The sequence below is a fragment of the Fringilla coelebs genome (assembly GCF_963513975.1).
Source record: "Fringilla coelebs genome assembly, chromosome: 1".
Taxonomy (NCBI): Eukaryota; Metazoa; Chordata; class Aves; order Passeriformes; family Fringillidae; genus Fringilla; species Fringilla coelebs.
Genome location: NC_140028.1, coordinates 110,954,247 through 110,975,535, shown reverse-complemented (window position 1 = coordinate 110,975,535; position 21,289 = coordinate 110,954,247). Strand labels below are relative to the sequence as shown.

The following is a 21,289-nucleotide window of genomic DNA, read 5'->3' as shown; positions in this document are numbered from 1 at the left end:
TTACCTTATTGCTACTCCAGTAAGACTGACAAGACTTAGCAGTATATCAATAGAGAAGGGACAAAGCCCTATTGATCTGCCTGAAAAAATCACTTTTTTCTTTTTTTCATTTACAAAGATATTTAGCTCCCTTCAAATCATCTGTCAGCCTATGAAAAAAGCACAAAAGAAAACAAAACCCCAACCCCACAACCAAACATAAATAAGAAGGTGATATAGAAACAAAAGACTGAAATTAAAAACATTTTTTATGGGTAAAAATACTGGCCACTGTTCTCCTATCCTTCCTCTAATCAATACTGGGAATAGATGAAGCTGAGAGAATCCTGTGATTTAAGGGAGTGTGAGGTTTGGTGAAGAATGGCTGGGCTTTCAAGGAAGGCAGCTGTTTGCTGCAGGAAAGCTCAGGAGTCAGAATGTGGGACAGGAGCACCTGCCAGGGGGATCCCAGTGCTGCTGAAGGACAGCGCAGAGGCTGACCAAGGCACTAGAGCCATGACTGCAGCTCCAGCAATGTGTTCCTGAACCCACACAGAAAAGGTGTTTTGCTGGCCTGGGGACTGACTCTTGTTCCTCTTTGTCATGAAAGAAGGGCTTAACATGTTAATGGAATGTTCAGATCTGAGCCTCTGTCCAGACTGAAATAATACCTACGTGTCAAATCAGTACGGACTGCCACTGTCTGAGACCAACAATATGTGGGGTATGCAGGTCAGGGGTTCAGAATGAAAAACTATAAAAAGCATTTCTGTGAAAGTTAGAAAAGAAAAGAACACTGAAAACCCCAGTGTCTTCTGGGGGCAACTATGAGATATTTAAATCTAGGTTTCAGGTACTAAAGTGATAAAGCATTTTCTTCCACCTCCAAAGCCAATCTTATATACCAGACCAGAGGCATTTTGGGGTCTCTATGGTACCAAAAGATATAGCTCTGTTTAGAGACAGGCTCAAAAGTCCTGAGAGCTTTTGATAGTTTATTACAACTTCTTGTGATGGGGATCAATCCATTTGGAACAGCAATAAAAACAATTCTATCACAGCTCTTCCTTTCAGTTCTTGTCATTATCCAGTGCTTGTTCCAGTGTCAGAAATTAGGTTACTTCAGGGCTTTTAGTGTCAGCACTGCACACAAGGGCAGCTACCATGTTCCCACCTCCCACAGTTGCTATTGGCTTGTTTAATTTTATCTTAAACAATTGCCACTGTGATCAAATCCATCACTACTTGAGCTCACCAGTATGCACAGAGTTAATAAACAAAAAAAAAAAACCAAAAACATACCTGTCAGGAAAATGCAAGTAATCTCTTATAAAGCAAAGTGACATATCTGCCCATGTTTTCTCTGCTGCACACTGGACAAATTAAGTTTACAAAACAATTACCAAAATATTTCAAAAGCACTCCAATTCACCATATCACAGATTCCTTTGTGCCCCTTCTCCATTTATGCTTCTGGTCCAGAAGTAATTTTTGCTGTCTTTATTTTTGAAAAATGGGGAGCGAAATAAAGTTCTGTTTAGTAGCACTATCAGATTTTTGGTTTGTCTCCAGCCAGGTTCATTCATTCTGGAATAAATACGTGTTCCACGCGAGGGACGTTCTTCCGCTGATGCGTCACAACGCACAAGTAGACGAGGAAGAGGAGGCACAGCAGTGCCGTAGCTGTGAGGAAGATGAGGAGCCCAGCAAACAGAGAAGGTTTCAGAGGTAGCTGGATCAGCTTCCCTTCTGCTGGAATCATGTTTGTCAGGCTTAACATGTAACCGAGTGACCACGCTATGCTGCTGTTGCCAACCTGAAATGAAGACAGAAGAGTCCTATTCCCATGGAATTGTCACTCCAAGAGCTCAACTGCTGTTAATGGCAACTGTCCTTTAAATTAGCAAGGAGAAACCTTTAGTGGAATATGCAAAGAAGATACAGAACCATTTTAAATTACCCTTTTTCTGTAGTTCCAGAGGATGGTAATAAAATTGTTCACTGGGCTAAAGAAGCAAGACAAAGGTATTGGAGGGGTACAGAGATGTGTGGTGTATATGCAGGCAGACAGTTATGCAATTTTAAACAAACAAATAGAAAACCCCATGACTACTATGCCAATTCCTAAAATTAGCCCCTCACCTTAGCCAAATCCCAGGATGTCATTTGAGTTCAAGCAAACAAAAAAAACCCACAAGGAGTCTCACCAACACGGACAAAGAGGAAACAAGGATAAAGTCCCCGAAGCAGGAACTCTATTTATCATCTTTTGTTCCATGTTTGGCTTTGTGCCTGCAAATGAACCAAAACTAGGCTCTTCCGTTTAAAAAATAAACATAAATTAAAAACTACTTCAAAATGGATGAAATAACAGCCAAGGGAGTATGTTTGTATTTGCTCCATGGTCCTGCTGCTTTGCTGTCTTTCCCCACTTCTAGTTTGAGCAACAGAGTTTACCAGTTTTCCACTGTCCTCTTCATTAAGTCGTTGTCCTGCCCCTTGATAAGCAAAGGATCAAAAGGTAAAGCGTCCTCTGTCCTCCTCTCATCATGAGGTTTAAAACTTATAATTTTTGCAAATCATCTAGCTCTCAGTCTCACCCAGATCCTAGCATTAGGCCAAGGTTCTTTTCACTGGTTGTGTTCACTAATTAAAAGGAAATACATACTCCTAGCATAGACGAAAAACCCACACTCCAGTCATAGTAAGATTGTGCTGTTATCTCTAGGGTAGCTTAGCTGATCAGCCAACATTAGATCTTACTATTTTAGTAGGGGCAGATCTAATAAAGGAAATGTAGTTTTGCCTTTTGAAGTTTCATGATTACCTTAGTGTAAAATCTAGGGAACAATGGTATTAATTTTAAATAAGCCTTTTGGGGTTTTGTTTTCCTCAGTATTTTTATAGTCTTGGCTAAGTACAAAAAAATGTTGTTTTTTCTGGCTGCTCCTATCTGCTGGGGACAATACAATATATATTTAAATATAAAGACAAATCCACACCCCACCCCCCTGCCCAGTGGAGATTAAGATCTCAAAGTAAACTCTATGCTGTTTACCTGGTGGAACAGCTCAACTTTGGACACTCCTCCAGAGCTGCTAATGATTGTCCACCAGAGGTCAAAATAAGGCAAGAAAATGCTACTTGATTCCTTAGTGCACGAGTAATAGATACGACTGTTCAGAAAACATTGCTTTTGATTTCTCATTCACAGCTTGCCAGCATCCCCTGCATCTAAGGGGATTTAGGCATACACCATGAAGATCTACAACCTATTCTTTTGTTGGCTTTGCATGCAAGTGCTGAAGCATTTCCAGACTATATGGACATTAGGAGACAGTCTGGGATAGGATTTTAGAGAAAGGCTTTGTGCAGCAGCAGAGGAAAATAAATGCATCAATGACACAGATATTATAAGCCTTCTCCCTCTGTCAACTGAAAGGCAATACCCCATCAAAATACATTCTTATTCCAGAGAGCCAGATTATGGCACAGATGGATGAGCTGGGTGAGGATGAAAACTGTCCTCGTTGCTTCATCACCACTCACTGACTCCAAGTCACTTTGCCAGTTCCTCCAAGGCTCTGCCAGGAGACTGCAAAGCACAGTTCTGCTCTCCAGCTCAGCAGGGTTAGCTAGAACTGACCTTGACTGGTGAGGTGTTTTAGGCAGCTCACTGCCTGGAGCAAAAAACTGTGGAAATGTTTAAAACACAAGTGTGTGATCTTTGCTTAAAGCTCTGTAAAAGAATCTATGTTCAGTAACCCCTGAAAACAGGCTGAGATTGCTCCTGAGGTTTGAAAAGTGGCCTTGTCGTTCGCCAAACATTTGACAGTCATTTACCAAGGCTGTTTACAACCATTCCATTCTGTTTTTGCAGGCTGCTGCATCCTCTGTCTCCTCCTCAAGCTCATTGGATTAAAATGACAGTAATAGAAAATTATTATTACTCACCTCCTTTTGAAAATGTATCTGTGGCCAAGTTTCTGCATTGAAGTTGTAACCATGTACAAGCAAGTAATAAATGAAATTGGCTGAGAAACAGTAGGATCTAGCATATATTTCTTCAAATTTAGGCAGCATAAATGGGAGCTGAAAGCAAAAGGTTTTTTTTAAAAAAACATGTTAATTATGGAAAAAGCAAATGCTTTGGGTTTTGTAACTAGAAAATATTTGGGTTCTAATTAGAAGTTAGTAACATTTTTCAGAAATACCAAGTAAAGGTGTAGACTACTAGATACAGGGATTCAGAAAGACTCTAAAAGTGACATAGCTTATGTAGTAAATAATGAAACTAAACATAAAATTACACATTGAAGATTGAGGATGTTATGGTTTCTAAAATGTCTATGTCATCTCTACAGTGTGGTTAGAACTTGAAATGAAATTTTGAAACCTATTTCTGTCATGCTTAACCAAGGATTAAGCATGACAGAAATACTACATGGTTTGAAGCACAGTGGAAAAACAAATGCTGGGTTGATACAGACCTTCTGAAAGGTTCTGAACACGTTGCTGGTCCATATTATTTTTATATCCCTCTTTTAGAGGTTTAAAATGGAAAAGAAAAATCCCAACAACACCAAAAACCAACCAACCAACCAACCAACCAGCCCACTTACCTGTGCCCAGCTCTGTGAACAGAAAAACCACATACTTGAATTGAAGTCATCTAGGGAGAACTGCCCAGATAAATTCAAAGCATTAATTGTATAGTAGAATCCAGAGAAAGCCTATAGAAAAGGAGTGGATGACAGGTTATTTTCAGAACTACAGAAATCAAGAGCAAGCAAGCTCAGAAAGAAGGGCACTGTTTGCAAACCTACCACAAAATTGCCTTTAACTTTTGGCTGATGTATTCCATTAAATGGACAGTCCTCTCTGTCTCTGCAAGCAGTGAGGTTAAACAATAAAGAAACCATCTCCTGGCACAGACCTGGGTCTCCTGTTCCATGGAAATTCACAAGCTGGTTTGGGTTGTAATTTGCTGGTCTCAGAGACTGTGTACAAAGGCTGCCAAAGAAGTCCTTCATCGTTAATGCTGTGTTATAGTTTTGAGGGTAGCAGGGATTATCCACATTGGCACTGGCGTTTGATTTCTGGGGGGGGAGAAAATCAAACAAAACAAACAAGAAAACCCAAACAATAAATACTAGTTAAAAGCAAGAAAGACCTAATTTGGCATGAGCTACAGGAATATTTTTAAACTGCAGATACGTGTATTTTTGTTCACTGACATGACTGGTCAGCACAGCACTGCTAATCACTATAATTCATAGAAACTCCTTTCTCCAGAAGTTGTTGGCAAGACCAGCAAAATATTTACAAGGTCTTTTTGTCAAATGGCACAAAACTCTCGCTAATTTTTAACAAATATGAAATTCTTTGTATGAAACCTAAGTGTGTTTGGCCACAGCAAAGTACAGCTGAGCTCTCACTGGGGTCTCCAGACTCCAGCAAAGGGAAGAGAACACAAGCTTAAGACTGAACATTTGCAAGAGCAGCATAGCAAAGGGTCTTAAACAGACCTGGAGCAGCAATGCTAAAAACCTTTTCTCAGCTTCATCTCTCCCATAGCACTGGTAGCTGTGAGTGTAGACATTGTAGTTGTAACCATACAACTTCACTTGCAAGGTGCTGTTGAGGTGCTCCTCGGGGTCCTCGGGGATAAATGAAATTTGAGTGGAAGCTCCTCCAAGGTCCAGTGCACCCATAGTCTCTTTTCTGTAAGGATGGACCCATGTCCTCCAAAGGTTTCTCTACATGTAAAATTGAAAACAAGGCAAATTGGAAATATCATCTGCTTGTTCTCTCCTCAAGCTTTTCTACTCTTTACTTCTTGAAACGTCCCCCCTTCTTTGTCCTGCACTCCTTCAAAAAAAAAAACAAAACTATGAGGAAAAGGTGCAGATGTTTCTATGTAAGAGGGGTGTACTTTCAGAGAGTGAAATGATCTTGAAAGATGGGAGAACAAATGCAGCATAGTGTTCCACTCAACAGGACAGCACAATGACACAGGACTAGCCAGAGCAGTGTCTATCCTAGAATGTAGGGAACTGAAGTTCAGATACCCAGAGCTTGAACAAATTTAGATGGAAATGGTATCAAGATTTGCTTATTTTAAGGCAAAAAGAAATATTAAAGGAATAGAATACGAAGAGATCACAGAGACAGAGAGTGAAAAGAGAGTGAAAAATGCAAAATAGTCAGATGAAAGCTCCATCAAAATCAGAAGAACAAGGACCCTTAATCTGCACATTTCCTCCACTGAAACTGCAGTCTGATCCATTCAGATGGCATTTTTCCCTATTACCCAAAATATTCCCCAAATTCCGCACTTGATCTACATAGTCACAGTGCCAAATACAGATTTTTCATTATTATCTATGTCAATGTTTACCCAATGAGCATGATGAGATGAATGCAAGAAGGGAGTACACAAGAAGGGAAACTTTGGGGTTTATGGGCTAGCAAATACACTCACAATAAAATTCTACAGTGAAAAACTCCCATAAAGAACCTCTCACTGAATTTGACTCAGCCTGTTATCACAAGAAAGGTCAGAATTTCTCTCTTCTACTAGTGATATTCCACACGTATTTCTTCACATAGACTAAACTGGTTTCTAACAGCATCTTGCAGTCCATTTTTATGAATTTGCCATATGGGCGTTGATATTTGGATGATTAAAATTCATGTGGTAGAAGACTGACACCACCTTGAACTTTGTGATGTCATTTTTGTGGCATGAAATGCACACAACGAGAAAAACTCGTACAGAACGGGTGATTCCAATACTTGTTTTCTTAACATTGCAAGTCTCCAACACATCCACCATGAGCTATCACAGCACCAACAAGTAATTCCTTCTCATTTAATGGCCATGATCTGATAGGAACCATTCAGTCAGGACAGGTAGCAGTACTCAGCAGTACTGGTTGAAATTCATTTCATTTCTGGTAAGACAATCTGGCAGAAGTGCTGTCGATGCTGAGGGCAGCGCACTCCTGCCACGAGTGCAGATGAGTGATTGTGGATCATCCTGGTACAGCTTTTACTATGAATGAAATCACACTGAATACCTGCACCTAAAAACGGGTCTGCCAACACATCTGACTCCTTCTCTGCTCTGAGGCTCCTGCCTGGTCCTATCCCCAGTTCAAGAACAGCATGAGTGTGTTTATATTGGTATCACTGTCTGCACAGGACAGTTGGTGTCACAACCTACTGCTCGTAGCCTGCAGCTTGTCAGCAGTCTTGGAAGGAGCTGCCTATGAATGATTTCTGGCTCAGCTGAGGCATATTTGACCACCTTCAGTGCTTCAAACAGTCTTGTCTGCTTATGACAAGTAAGCCAACCCTGCCAAACAATTTGGAGACCCCTAAGCCAGGCAGGTCCTTCACCAGCAGGGACAGAAAATAAGCAGAAGATCTTTAGTTGGCGCCACTGTCAAGACAATAAACACCTGTCAGACTAAACATACCAATGCATTTAAGGGTGATCTAACCTTCTGTTTTTAGGTAAGAAAATGTCATTTAGAGGAGACAATGTAATTTAGAGGAGAGCTCTTTTGTGGATCAACGATTTTACCCTTGCCATATCCCATGCCCATAACAACATATTCTTTGATTGATGTTTGCCCTATGACTGCCACAAAAAGACCCTGTTAGAGACTTCAGGGGGAAACAGGACTTGCAACTATGACACTTTAACAGGCACGTCCTCTCAAACTTCTCATTTATAAGAGAGAAACAAGTGAAAAGAAAATCATGCAGTTTTTTCCACACACCTCTAAGAAATTGCCCATTAAATAGTTGGCCGTTATCCATCCATACACCCCTTCCTCTGGCCCAGTTATGATCTGCGCACCCCTAAATTCAAAAGGTTGTGCTCTGAAGTAGCTTTGAATGCTTGCAAGGACTTCATTGGCTGCCGACTCATTTTGCAACCTAAGCAATTCACAAAACATGAGACACTGAGCATCTGGAAAGGCAATTTCATGTTTATTGTTCACTGACTAGCAATTCAAGAAAACTCCTACAATCACCTAATAAATGAAATAGACATTATTTCCCTAAAGGGGAGGCTTATGAGAGGGAACAGCCGGTATCCAGCATTGTTTCAGCAAGCAACTCCCTCAGTGTGTACCAACTCTACTCTTTATCATGCAAGTTCATGGGTGGGTTTTTTTCTCCTCATATATACACCTTTATTCTTTGTAAACTGAGTGTTTATATGACAGCTTTGGGTTAAAACAGTCCTGGAATCTCTCTTCCAGGTCTCTTTAGCCACAGAACAAATATAATAAAGTCACTTTGTGCCAGGACTAAAGCACAGACGGACCCCAAATGCCACATCACATCAGATCACATCCACACTCAGAATGCAGTGCGTAGCTTCCATCTGCCTTTGCTGCCCATGGATGTGCACAAACATTATCTGTTTACTTAACACTGTATTTTATGACAGATGTGAAAGAGAAAATTAAACTCTTGCCTTCTCCAATATAAAGCAAGTTTCTTTTCAATACAGCGTAACAGAATGCTTTTATGCAGCCACGCTTTCCCTCTCAGAAAAGTTTATTAAATTAAATTGGCTGGGCTCCATTTCCTTTTGAGATGGCCAATTTCCAGTGGGTAAAAATGCATCCAGTATATTTTTCACATTCTGTTTTCACAGACTGCTCTGCTAGTATGCATACAGAGTAGTTCAAGTTTCTGCCATACCTCAGCAGTCTCATGCCAGCTGTAGCCCCCAGATAAACAGAAGTGTTTTTATGCAGATGAACTGGTATTCGCTCCTTCACTTTATTCAGACAGTCATCAAGAGGCTTGGCAAGAGCTCCAGGGCTACTCCCATAGCTGGATATACCAGGGCCTAAAAGAGAACAAGGAGATAGATTTCATCCTGCTTTGCCAACTACAAATTAGCCCAATTAGTAAACAGGTGTTAAGAGAAAGACACTTCCCCCTTGCCCCCCCACCGTAACTGCAAACAAGGGTAGGATGGCTGAAAACTGGGAGTGCTTATGGAATGAACAATGTGGTTCCTGTGCATTTCAAGATGCAGAGAAATGGCTCTTGAATTAATAGAGGTACAAGTCTGCTCTGGTGCATGAACTGGTGAACAGTTTTCCAAATTTCCAAAGCCTTCAAAGAGCAGGAATGAGAGCCCACCCCATGCTGCATAAGGCATAGCTATTTGAGCAATTAACATCAAAGTCCTGCCTTGCTCAACACTTCAAGGACCATCAGGATCTTGGCTTGTTCAGGCTCAGCTTGGGTGTAAATAAAATATTCCTTACTGAAATTCCCTGTCTGAGGAAGTTGCATGGAGAACAGCTGCCAGAACTCCATCTGCCTCTGTAACAGCCATGTCTTGCACAACCTAATCCCAAGCTAAGCAAAAGGTGGCTAAGAGCCACCTTTCTTAATTCTTAATTTAATTTCTTAGTTGGAATGAGAAACCATTTATGTTCAGTCACAGTGCATTGCCAGAAACAGAAGAAAAAAATATGTAGGCCTTTACAGATTCCACACTCCAAAGCTCCTGTTTTGACTGTGTGAATTTCAACATAAACATTATCATGTCATCATTAGATGTTCACAGCACTTGTTTTGAAATAAGACTTTCTGAAAGTCTCAAGTCTAGCACAAGCAGGCCTGAAACTGGAAGGAAAGCTGCTCCCAGAGGAAAACAGAGCAGCAACATCCTCAACAGCTGCCATTGCCTCACACTCCTTTGGTGGCTGCAGCTTCCCATCTTCCAGTGTTCAGACAGAGCAGGTCACAAGGCAAGGACAGTTTTCTTCTGGACAACTGCCTGCTTTGCCAATACTTACAGCCTTACCAACACAGATTAAATGCACTATAAAGTAAGGACTTTGATTTAGGGCTGGTTCCTATACACAAGGGCAGAGGTACTTAATAAAGGCAAAAATGAAGTCATAAAACCACCACAAAACTCACACAGCAGTTGATCACTTGACTTTCAAGTTCAGTAGGTATGTGACAATCTGCTTTTTATTATGCCCAGAGCTATCCCCCAGTTTAAGTGCTTAAGATTGTGGTTAGAGGGTCACTAAAGAAACACTGACAAATGTGTTCACCACTGTCACCCACAGCTCAGCTGGGGACATCTCCCATGAACCAGCCCTCTGTCTCCTCCAGGGCAGAGTTATCCAAGATTGGAAGACTGAGCCCTGGTGATTTTGTACACTCAGGGATGTGGGATCTGATCATGTCTGATCATGGCTGAACCTAGAGAGTTCACAGCAACTTGGACTCCTCTGTTTTGTAGTTTAGGTATATTCCCCAGAGGTAAAACAGAATCTAAACCAATTCAAGAAAATTCACAATTCTCTGCTGTTTTGTTTTGGGGTTTTTTTTGAGAAGAAGAATAATGCAGTTTCTCTGTGCATTTTTCCCAAACCAGAATTCCTAAAGGCAAAGATTCCTAGTGAGTCAAGACACGAGTTAGCAGAGTGCACCCCTCCTCTCAGCAGGCTGGCCACCATTCCAGCAGTTTGTAAGGATGTTTCATCATTACAGACATGACAGTGCATTACTCCTGTTCATGTTACACCTGCTTTCCTTTCCTTGCTCTAGAATTGCTGAGAATGTCCACACACATGTCTAACACTGAAGATAGAAATGCTGGTGCTGTTAAGAAACCATTGCCTTCTACTCCCTGTTACTCATGGGCCTCTGTGGCTACACCTCCAGCATCTATTTCCAGACACAAAGAGGGATGCAAGACTTTGCAAGATCATGACAGAAAGAGAAGGAAAATATGCTCTTGGAACACTGCAGTTATTATCAGAGAACGAAAAACTTGATTTCCCTCCCCTATCTGGCCATCTGTCTTCACAAAATGTGTGGCATTTCCAAAACTTTGAAAGCTGAGTCAGATGTCACTGAAGTTGACTAAGAGTTTCTATGAAGGAATCCACAATCCCCTAACCATACTGGAGTGTGATCAGAAGTCAGCCTAGTCTGTCTGTCTGTCTGTGAGGAATCAATTCAAAACCACAGGTAGCCAGTGGTATCTGTGGGACATCTTCTAGCTGTGCACAGACACAGGTCTTCCTGAGACAGAGGCCACAGCTACATATTTGATAAAACTAGTTCTGCCAGTTTAGCTATTTTACTCAATTTTACTCAATTTACTACTAGTTCTGTAATGTGGAGAAGCTTAATTAACAACTAACACCTAACAAGCGCTAGATCCCCATTCTTCTAAAATTCCTATTGTTCCAAGCTATTTTAAAATATATATAAGACTTTTATTCTGAAAGAAATGCAAGGACTGAACATTTACAGGTCCTGACTGTCTTTAGATTGAATTCTGTCTGCACCAATCATGCACTGCCGTGCAGTAAATCAAATTTTTGCCACAATTTCCTTTCTCTGGTGCAATGATTAGAGCAGCTTACTGTACCAGAGGAAAAGAACTAATGCTGACAGATACAGACATAGTCTTGACGGGAAAGGAAGGGAAGGGAAGGGAAGGGAAGGGAAGGGAAGGGAAGGGAAGGGAAGGGAAGGGAAGGGAAGGGAAGGGAAGGGAAGGGAAGGGAAGGGAAGGGAAGGGAAGGGAAGGGAAGGGAAGGGAAGGGAAGGGAAGGGAAGGGAAGGGAAGGGAAGGGAAGGGAAGGGAAGGGAAGGGAAGGGAAGGGAAGGGAAGGGAAGGGAAGGGAAGGGAAGGGAAGGGAAGGGAAGGGAAGGGAACAGTACAAACAAGGCTAAAAACAACTAAAGAACTTTCCTTTGAGCTCACCTTTCACATTGCACTTGAAGGTTTGGCTCACTACTCCCGTGTTGTTTTCTTTTTCTGCCGGCCACTCATAGACATAGACTGTAGTCCGAGAGGATCCAGCATCAAGGACTATTCCATACTGAGGATTAAGAAAGAATACATTAGATGAAGAAACAAACAATGACAGCTTAAATGCCCATGTGCAGCTGCACTGCACCACCAGACATTTAGAAAATGCAAGCACAGTGTATTATTTACAAGAGAGATTAATTTGAGTGTTAGGCGCTTAGGCATGAATCCAACAGCCGAGCACAGAATGAACCTGGCTGCAAACCAAGGAACATACTACATATCTTCAATAATTAATTCAGTGGGGATGGAGAATGCTCATCTCCTTTCAGCATCAGGTTCAAAACCCACACTGACAAATAGATAACACCATGTTAAGGCCTGATTTTGGAGCAGGTTCATTTCCCTGTATCCCAGTCCATTCCCTGAACACAGAAGGATTTGATATCTAAGCACAGGCTTTAGATTCAAGGATGCACAAGGGACCCATAAAGCTATGAGCAAAGAGGTAAAGTACCTAACAGTTGACAGTAAGAATGATGTAACAAGTCTGGTTCTTTCCTAATTGCCCCATAAACCTCTCCCTTGGAGTGGTTTACTCCACCTGAGAGTTCGTCTCTGAGAACAGGCTGTGCCAGAGTATGAAACAACACAGAGGGAAGGAGAATCAATGTTACCCCATGATTATTTATAAAATAAATGAGAGATATTTAAATTACTTGCCCCAGGTCTCTTGGACTCTGGGATTAAAGCACAGGTTTCTCCATCCCACCCCACTGCTCACCAGACCAGTCTTTCCCCCTTTCCCATATTTTATGGCAAGAGAAAACTGTAGTAACTGGGAAGGCAATTTCATAAAGGGAAACAAAATGCAATTTTGGTATCGTCTTTATGATCCCTGCAAGTATGTTTAGCTCTTCCAAAGTCACCTGATTGGTAGGAGTCACACAGCATAGGGTTCATTCTTCTATCAGCTTTCTTCTTTTGAAACAGACAGATGCCCAGGAGCCTGACAGTACTGAAAAATGAGAGCCTCCATCTGTCTGCAAAGCAGTAAGAGCTCCTGCAGCAGGCTGATAAATTTCATCCCACTGCCTCCCTGGGCGGCCAAAAAATCTGACTGGGAAGGATCACTGCTTCAGGTGGCAAACCATTCAGCTTCCACACCTGATTATTCCCAGCTTCTACTGTAATCCTAAAAACTCCTGGCCCCCAAAGAATACCAGCAATACCAGTCTAGTCTGTTTCACAGAGGACTGTCAGATAATGAAAATTTCATTTATAGTTATGCAGACAATATTTACCCTGATCCACTAAAAGATTAAAGCCTCCACAGATACTATCAAACTACACAGATACTGCTCCACAGATACTATCAAACTACATCATCTGGTTCTGTTTCAGTAACTACTTTAGCAAAAATCATTTGAGTGTATTTCCTCTCCTTGGAAGACATGAGCACCCTGGAGGTACATAACACAGTAATGGTCAATCTGTTTAAGGACTACTAATTAAATCTAGTCTCAGTCAGCTAAAGTGCCAAACATGAGCTTTTAACTTGGCTACTTTTAGAGCTAACTATGCCCAAGGAGAGCTGGAAGATAATGGAAGCATTTTTACCTAAGTTAACTGTGGGCTTTTTGAGCTACTTCCTCCTTCCCCTGTATTTCCCAGGCTCCTTCTGGAAGTAAGAGATTTCCATCCCAGAGAGTAATGGCATACTTATCTGAATTGATGTGTGACTGACAATTTTTTAAATTTTCTTTCTCCCCTTCCTCCTCCTCTGTGTTTCCTACACATCCTTAAAAGAGATGCTCATTTTTGAAAAGGTCTCTTGTTCCCATTTCAGGGTGACTCGTGAAGCTCCTCAGGACTTGTGTGAGTTCCCTGTGTGCAAACTGGCCCATGCAGCCTCACAAAGGGGTGATCAGTGACAGCTGTGCCACATGTTAGGACCAGGATTAATCTTTAATTAAAAAACCAGAAATGACACAGGATGCTGCATCTTAGGAAGGTGAGAGAATTCTACAAGCCTTGTCTTAGCAGGTTGCCAATGACAAACTGGCTGGGTTAAAATTTTCTAGGGACGTTAGATTTCTGTCCAAGTTACATGTTGGATCACCTTTGGCTGCCCTTTAAGGGCAAGAAATGCCCTTAAAGAGAGCATTGGCAAACCCTTATCCCAGGCTAGCAGCTATTAAAGAACAGAACTACTTCTTCTCCCGTCCTTCCTTTCTCCTTCAACTGTCTTGCTCAGTATTTCCATCATCTCAAAGGCCTGGTGATTCCATAATATCCAAGAACTGCACCCTCTACTCAATGGACTAGATTAGTCAGACAAGACAGGGAGACAACATTAACCCAGAAAAGTTTCAGAGTTCTGTTTTCTAGTCCAGAGGGAAAAAGAAAGAAGAAAGGGAGGAAACAAAGTGACACAAAGAAAATATTTATTATGGGAATATGGCTTTGTAGGTTCATCCTAAAGAGTGGTAATCCCAACAGATAAGCAAGCACAAGCCCTGGGATCAATCACCTTTTCAGCCTGAGTATCATTCCAATAGGAGGACGTAGAGATGCACAAACCCTTACAGCAGGCACGATTATGATGCATCACCTGCCTTCTAATCACTTTGGAAACTGCCAAGAGAAGCTGAAGCTAAACCAGTTGCAGGGAAGATGGAGGTCACAAAAGTGGATCTATGCTAGATGCATGCTTCAATTCAGCTACATGGGTTTGAACAATTTTTTATCAAGTACAACAGCCACAAACAATGCAACTCTTCCTAAGAGCCAAAAAAGACATAAAAAATTTAGGTATTGAAAACTGTAGCACCTTGAGGGGCAAATTAAAGAAATACAACAATTAAGTGAGGGCTTTTTCTCTAGGGCTCACAAAACAGCAATAGACAAACAGATTTGGTTTTTTGTTTTTGACTGGTATAAAGGCTTATTTCATTCAGCACTATCATTGTTTACAATTGCAGACATCTCCACTGAGGACATCTGTGTTTTCTTCATCACTCTTCTCACTTCATGGTGTATATCAGTGAGTCATGAGTCCTTTCAGTGCCCCAGCCTCATGCAATGGGCAGGCCCTTCGTTCACTAATCCCTGGCTCAGTCTTCAGATAATCCAGCCATCAAGGAGCCAAAATATTCAATTTTGCAACAACAGTTTAAAACACCAGTGGCATAGCATATAATTTATCTCTTGTGCCACAATGGATGCTCTCAACATACATCTTGGGAAACAGCTTTTATGCCACAGGTAGCACAAACACTGGTAACAGAAGAATAAGGCCATTTACAAAAAAATTTAAAAATCTGCTTTCAAGATGTTGTCACCATAATTCATTTTAATCAACCATTAAGTTCAGGACACTGTCATTTCCAGGCTCCATCGTATCAGCCAGGTACTGGAAGGCTTCACTGGCTTACCAAGGTCCTCCTTCTACCTGTGAACCTCTTGTGAATGTAAATTACTCACTGAGGACAACTCAGTGTCTCAGGAACCAAACTCAGGGTCCTCATATCACCTGCATTAGCAGGCTTACAGCCCAAACTCAAATCCAAAGCCAAGGCACACCCAGTAGAGGAAACAGCAGCCTTCCTACAGAAGCTGCTGTGATTCAGTAAGCAAACCTCCCCACTTAAACCAGCTCCAGATAGCCCAGGTGGTTCCAATGCTCCCTCAAAGAGGAAGGTAAACAGATTTATCATTCTGGCTGTGAAACTGAATTAATGATAAGCACAAAAGATGTGTAGGCTGTCTTTTAGATAGTGGCTTCAGCCTTGTCCTGGCTTTAGCTGGGGTGCATGCAGCCCAGTCCTGCCTTGCATGAAAATTGGTGGGATGTGAGGCTGCTGCAAGCAGCCATTTGGGGCTCAACAGAGCACACACTTGAGGCACTGTGGCCCCATGCACAAGGCCAGCACACTCCCCCTGCCACACCACACAAACAAAAGGGGTATCAGAATTACAGTTTTATCCCGTTGTCTGACTCACACACCACCAAATGATTCAGACAAAGCCAAAGGTGTTTATAATCCCATGAAGTGCAACCAGGCATTAGCCTATCGTTATCAGCGTGTGAACTGCCCAGTTAAACAGTCATGCAGATGGAAAGGTAGAAGGGACTTCAAAGAAAAACCTGACAAGAGGATCCTGGGAAAAAAACCAGCACCCTACTATTGGAATAATTGCCAATATATGTCCAGATGGGGCTTGTCTGGTCTTGGTCAGCCTCTGCTGCTGGACCGAAAGGCGGCAGCTGCGGTGTATTCACCTCAGAGACACCTCTGGCTAGCTGGTGGCTGCAGCTGGCACTGGAGACAAGCCCAGACATGCAAAGCCCTGGTTTGACCTCTGTAAAAGCAGATGCTGTAAGGCGAGGTGAGAGAAAGGAGTGGACTCTGCTAGAGAGTTTCGATCCAGAGTTTATTCTGACGGCAGGCCTCTGAATCCCGTAACAGCTCCTAACAGAATCCCAAACCGTGTGGTTGCTGGCTCTTTAAAGCCTAAGGAGAGGAGGAGGGAAGGAGTAGGGATCCCACTAACCAGGTGCAGGGTGGGCAGGTCTCAGGGGCAAGGGACACCTGGGTGGGCCAATGACCCCCCAGGGATGCAGGGCATCTTTTGAACTCTGCCAATCACTCGATGCCCCTCTGGAATGCCAGGATTGACAGACAGTGCTCAGCAGGGGTCAGGGTGGGGAGAAAGGAGAGGTGATGGGAAAGAACCGGGATACCTGAGACAAACTATGACATCACACTGCAACACTCTACATATCCTTAGAAGGGAATTTTCTACAGCTTTTCCTCAGTTGCTTACATCTCTCATTGAAGAACCTGCACACATGTTCCACAGCAGAAGGCAAAGCCTGATCTTCAGAGTATTTCAGTTTGTCTTTTGCAGTTTGCTCTGCCCCCCCTAAAGAAGTTAGTTTGCTTCCGTTAGTATCCAGCAAGTCCCAACACGTGGTAAAGGATCAAGTGCATACTTAGAGCCCAAATGCTTTTGATGCACAGGAGCAATTTGCAAAGATGTCAGCATAAACTTCCCAGCTGTGCTTGGGGCCAGAATTTAAACTCTGGGTATTTCCCACTTCAAAATTATTTTAAAATTACTTCCAATCTCTGGCAAAACTAAAAAAAAGGAAAAAAAAAAAAAAAAAAGGAGTGAGATATTCTCCCTATTCTCCCCATTTGGCCTTTCAGTGCTGAAGAAGACATTGTGTGATAGCCACCACAGAGAGGGAATCAAGAAATACTTTTCCTACTTCAAGAAATACTTTTCCTGCTTTGCTACTGACCCTTGACCAATGCTCTTTTTCTCTCAGCTTCAGTTTTCCCATCATGATATGATTCAACATTAATTTATGGCTGTAAGCTCATTTGAACATTTAAATCACCCCATAAAAGTGAGTTGAGAAAGGCACATTATTAAATATCAGTTCAAAACATTTTTCTCTTTCCTGAGGCTGCCTAAGACTTACCTTAAGCCCTGGGGAGAGGATCTGTTGCTGATTTATCTGAATCACTGCAATAGCAATAACAAGGACTATGCTTAGAAGAAGGAACACTTGGGCAACAACACCCGGGGTTCTGGTGAGCATCCTGAAATGACAAAGTGGGAAACACTTAAGGAGTTTGAAAAGATTTGGCAATTCTGTCTTAAAGCCTGAAGCCCTGAATCAGTTGAAACTCATAAAATCTAATTTCATCAACTGGATCACCTAGTGGAAATTCCATCTCCTCCTCAAGAACTGCCTGATGTTTTGCAACCACTAACCTTTTATTGTCTGGAAGGGCCGTGTCTGTATTGTCATGCTAACGATGCCAGATTTCACCCCCAGCCTGCCCGTTTTTGCATGGCAGTGCCTACCTGTAGGTGCCTGCTCCACACCTCCCACGCCCCAGGAAAGGCAGGCTGTGGGCACACAGGCTGTGGGCACACAGGTCAGCGCTAGTGCTTGCCCAACACTCCCCTGGGCTCCTGCAACACAGACACAGCCACGGCCAGGCACACCCCGAGCCAGGCTGCTCCACTGAGTGCAGCTGGATGCTTCTGCCAGAGATGCAAGGTCGGTGTTTACAAAAGATGCAGGCTTCTTCAGCAAGAAAGAAATAAAAAATAAATTGAAAAGGAGGTTTTAAGAACGTTAAAGTAGGCATCTTTCTACTAACAGCTGATGAAATGTGTGTGTGTGCATATTCCTATTAATATCACTCTGCACTGCACATAAAATATAAAATACACACTTTAACTCAGAGATTTTGCAATGAAAAGTTACTAAATCTAAGTAAGTCTAACACAGTTATGTTGGAAAAACCCCAAGGTGGCATGGAACATGCATACTAACAATAAGGCTATTTATATGTTTATATCCTCTAGAAAAGTTTCCTAGAATTCAAATGTGGTTTAGGTTTCCTGGAACTGCCGCTCATCCTTTTCCATGTCCCTGACCAGACATCTCTTAACCCCAAGAGATCATTCAGTACCTATGAATACTGACAATCCACATATCAAAACCCTTATGCTCCCCAGGGGCTGAGGAGGAAAGAGGCAACTGTAGGGATAGGGCAAGCTTTGAAGTGTCAGAGGAACACAACAAGAACTTGCCTGCCTTTGTTATTCCAGACACCATTGGTTTTGGCACAGAGAAATCAACGTAGCCTGGTGTGATCTACCCTGAGTCACATCTCCTTATTCTTCCCTACTGATTGTTGAACATACCAGTGCCTGCTCAGGACTGTCCTGCTATTTCAGCAACCACCAGTGCCAATCTGTGCTGAGACAGGAGCTTAAAGGTGCTCTCCAGTCCACGGCCAGAGTGCACTGGGTCAGCCCCACTGTACCTGCAGCACATGGTCTTGTCCTTAGCTCCAACCAGAGCCTTAGGGCTGAGGGAGGAGGCAGAATTAATGCTTCTCACACAGCTTCCCTTTTCTAAACCCCATGGGCTCTGCAGCCTGGGTGCCAACATTTATGTTCACATTCAAAGGAGAAAAACGAAATTTGGTTTTTTCTGGGATTAGTTTCACACTGAGCTTTGCCTATGGCCACTGCTTTCCTTCTTTTTCTTGCTCTTTCTGTTGTGAAAACTGTCTCAGATTGGCTTTTGGAAACTCTTTTGACACATCTTACTTCCAAAATATAATTTTTTACATTCATTAACTCCCTTTTCTAAATCCATATGGTCTCCTTGTTTACTGCCTACCTACTCTTCCAATACTTTCTTTCTTAGCTTGGTAATAGCTTTATCATCTTAATCATCAGTCAGTTTAAGAGAAAATTAGCCACATTGGCGATCCATTTACTTCTCCTCATTGCTTCACTCTCCTGAGGCATTGAAACATCATGTACACAGTGCAGAAATGATAAAATGAAATCTGTATTTTACCATTACAAAATATGTTAACACCTATACTGTAACCTGCAGGATCTACTAATAAGAAGTATTTTAATGTCAGGACATACTAATTAGAAGTATTTATACAGATCAATTCCTTTTTGAAAGGAGAGACCGGATTCTTAACATTTATGAATAACCATCTGGATAAAATACTGCAGGGGGACAAAAAGTCATTAGCTTTCAATTGTACATGGATATGTTTATATAATATTATAAAGTGACTGAAAGAGAACTATCTGCTCACAACCTAATGTATGTCAGTCACTCCTGGATCAAAGCACTGATGTTCAGAGCTGGAAAAAACAAGTCATGATCAAAGAAAAACCGTGCAGGACAAATGACTCTTTGAAAAACCAAAACATTACCAAAAACCAAAGCAATAATGACTACTACACTCTTAACGCTTAAGTCTTGAATGATTAAATATTTTCTGCACCCATTTCTGGGAGAAAATGGGAAATCTTGGTTTGTTGAATTTCCCATGTGCTTCCCTACTACTGGGATTTGTCTTCATCAGAGGTGATTTTCCTCTGTTCAAAAATCTTTTTTGAGAGGGAGCATGTAAGGTAAGGGCAGATCACTGGAGACATTCCTCATACAATCGTGTCCCATCAGCAATCAGGACAATTTCATCAGAGGTAATCTGCAAATGCTGATTTACACAACAGCCTCTGTATCAAAGGAGCACCTTACACTCTGTGACCCCTTGAAGCCATCACACAGCTGGGACCTTTGCTGCCTTGCCACATAACTGGATCAGAAGCACAGGTGAGTTTACCTGTGGCTACACTCAGATCTAAGTCTCACACCAGGCAATACAGTCACATTTGCCCATTCAGTGAAATCTGTAGAGATATCACAGAGGAGTTCGCTCACTCCACAGTTTAAACAGAGTTGTAAGGTAAGGACCTCTTGCTGTCATTGTGCACTTTTTGGCAAAAAGACAAATAAAAGGTGTTAACTGAGTATCAAAACCCAGCTGCCTTCCATTAGTAAAACAACATCATCCTGAAGCAAGAAACAGCATAAATACATATTTTCCACACCCAGTTAATTACACTGGGCCACACGTGAGCACACTGGAAGGATCACTTTCTTCACCTTACCTGCAAGCAAAAAGAATTCCTGCCTGCAAAGGAAAACATACTCGACTTCTTTATGCCACTAACATTTTAACTAAGTTAAATGAACACAAGTAAAAATTACTGTTCTGAAATTCCTTTTCCCAAGTAACTTACTTTTTCCAAGTAACTTGAAACACCAAACCCACTTCTTTTAGGCACTGACCTCTTTGTTCATAGGGCGGGTAAGCGTGCGCCTTTCTTAACGCTGTAACCTGAGAGATGCAAACACGTTACCATTTATTTCAGACGAGGTCAACAGGTGAATGTTTCGAGTGCTGTGAGGGGGGAAAAACAACAACAAAAACCCAAAAAACAACAACTGCAACAACAAAACCCCAAAAGAAAACCCAAAACAAACAAACAAAACCCCACAAAACAAATCCCATAGCACTAAAACCCCAACATCCACAGCACTTTAAACCCCATGGCGAAAACCCGCGAGGAGGTTTCACACGCCTCCCTTCGGAGGAGAAATTAAGTAAAAACAAGCACCTGGACACAAAATTGCGGGTGAAGCTTTCCCTCGTCTCTCTGCCGTCCCGGATGAGAAGGCTTCAGAGGATGAGCGCGATTTACGAGAAATCACCAAACTATCCCCCCGAAATAACCTGGGAGAGGCAGAGCGACACCCCCGCCGTGTTGCCGGGGCGGCAGCGGCCCTCCCGCTCTCCTCGGTGCGGGGATCCCGGCCCCAGCACAGCCCCAGGTACCTCCGCAAGCCGGGCTTGCCCGCCCGGCCCCGGGATGAGGAGCGCCGGGAGCCGGCGGCACCCTCGGGGCGCTTCTCTCCCGGGGGATTTGTGGAGAGGCACCGCGCTGGTGCCCGCCCTGCGCTCCTGTATTTCCAAACAGATGGAGAACAAACAAACGGAAAAACAACTTGCAGGTTAAAAATAAGATAAAATAAAATAAAATGAAATCCGAATGGACTGACTGAAGCGGAGG

At 42.4% G+C, this 21,289-nt stretch overlaps 1 protein-coding gene across 1 annotated transcript; it reads right to left on the bottom strand.

Moving 5' to 3' along the window:
• Positions 1–1,544: 1,544 nt before the first annotated feature.
• Positions 1,545–18,689, bottom strand: ENTPD3 (ectonucleoside triphosphate diphosphohydrolase 3). The gene is made up of 10 exons (XM_084221780.1): positions 18,664–18,689; positions 17,301–17,421; positions 11,759–11,876; positions 8,707–8,857; positions 7,770–7,929; positions 5,508–5,738; positions 4,806–5,078; positions 4,602–4,712; positions 3,934–4,071; positions 1,545–1,795 (listed from the first exon to the last, which is right to left on the bottom strand). Exons 1-10 carry the CDS (start codon positions 18,672–18,674, stop codon positions 1,562–1,564), a joined length of 1,548 nt encoding a protein of 515 aa, XP_084077906.1. The 5' UTR covers positions 18,675–18,689; the 3' UTR covers positions 1,545–1,561.
• Positions 18,690–21,289: the final 2,600 nt, after the last annotated feature.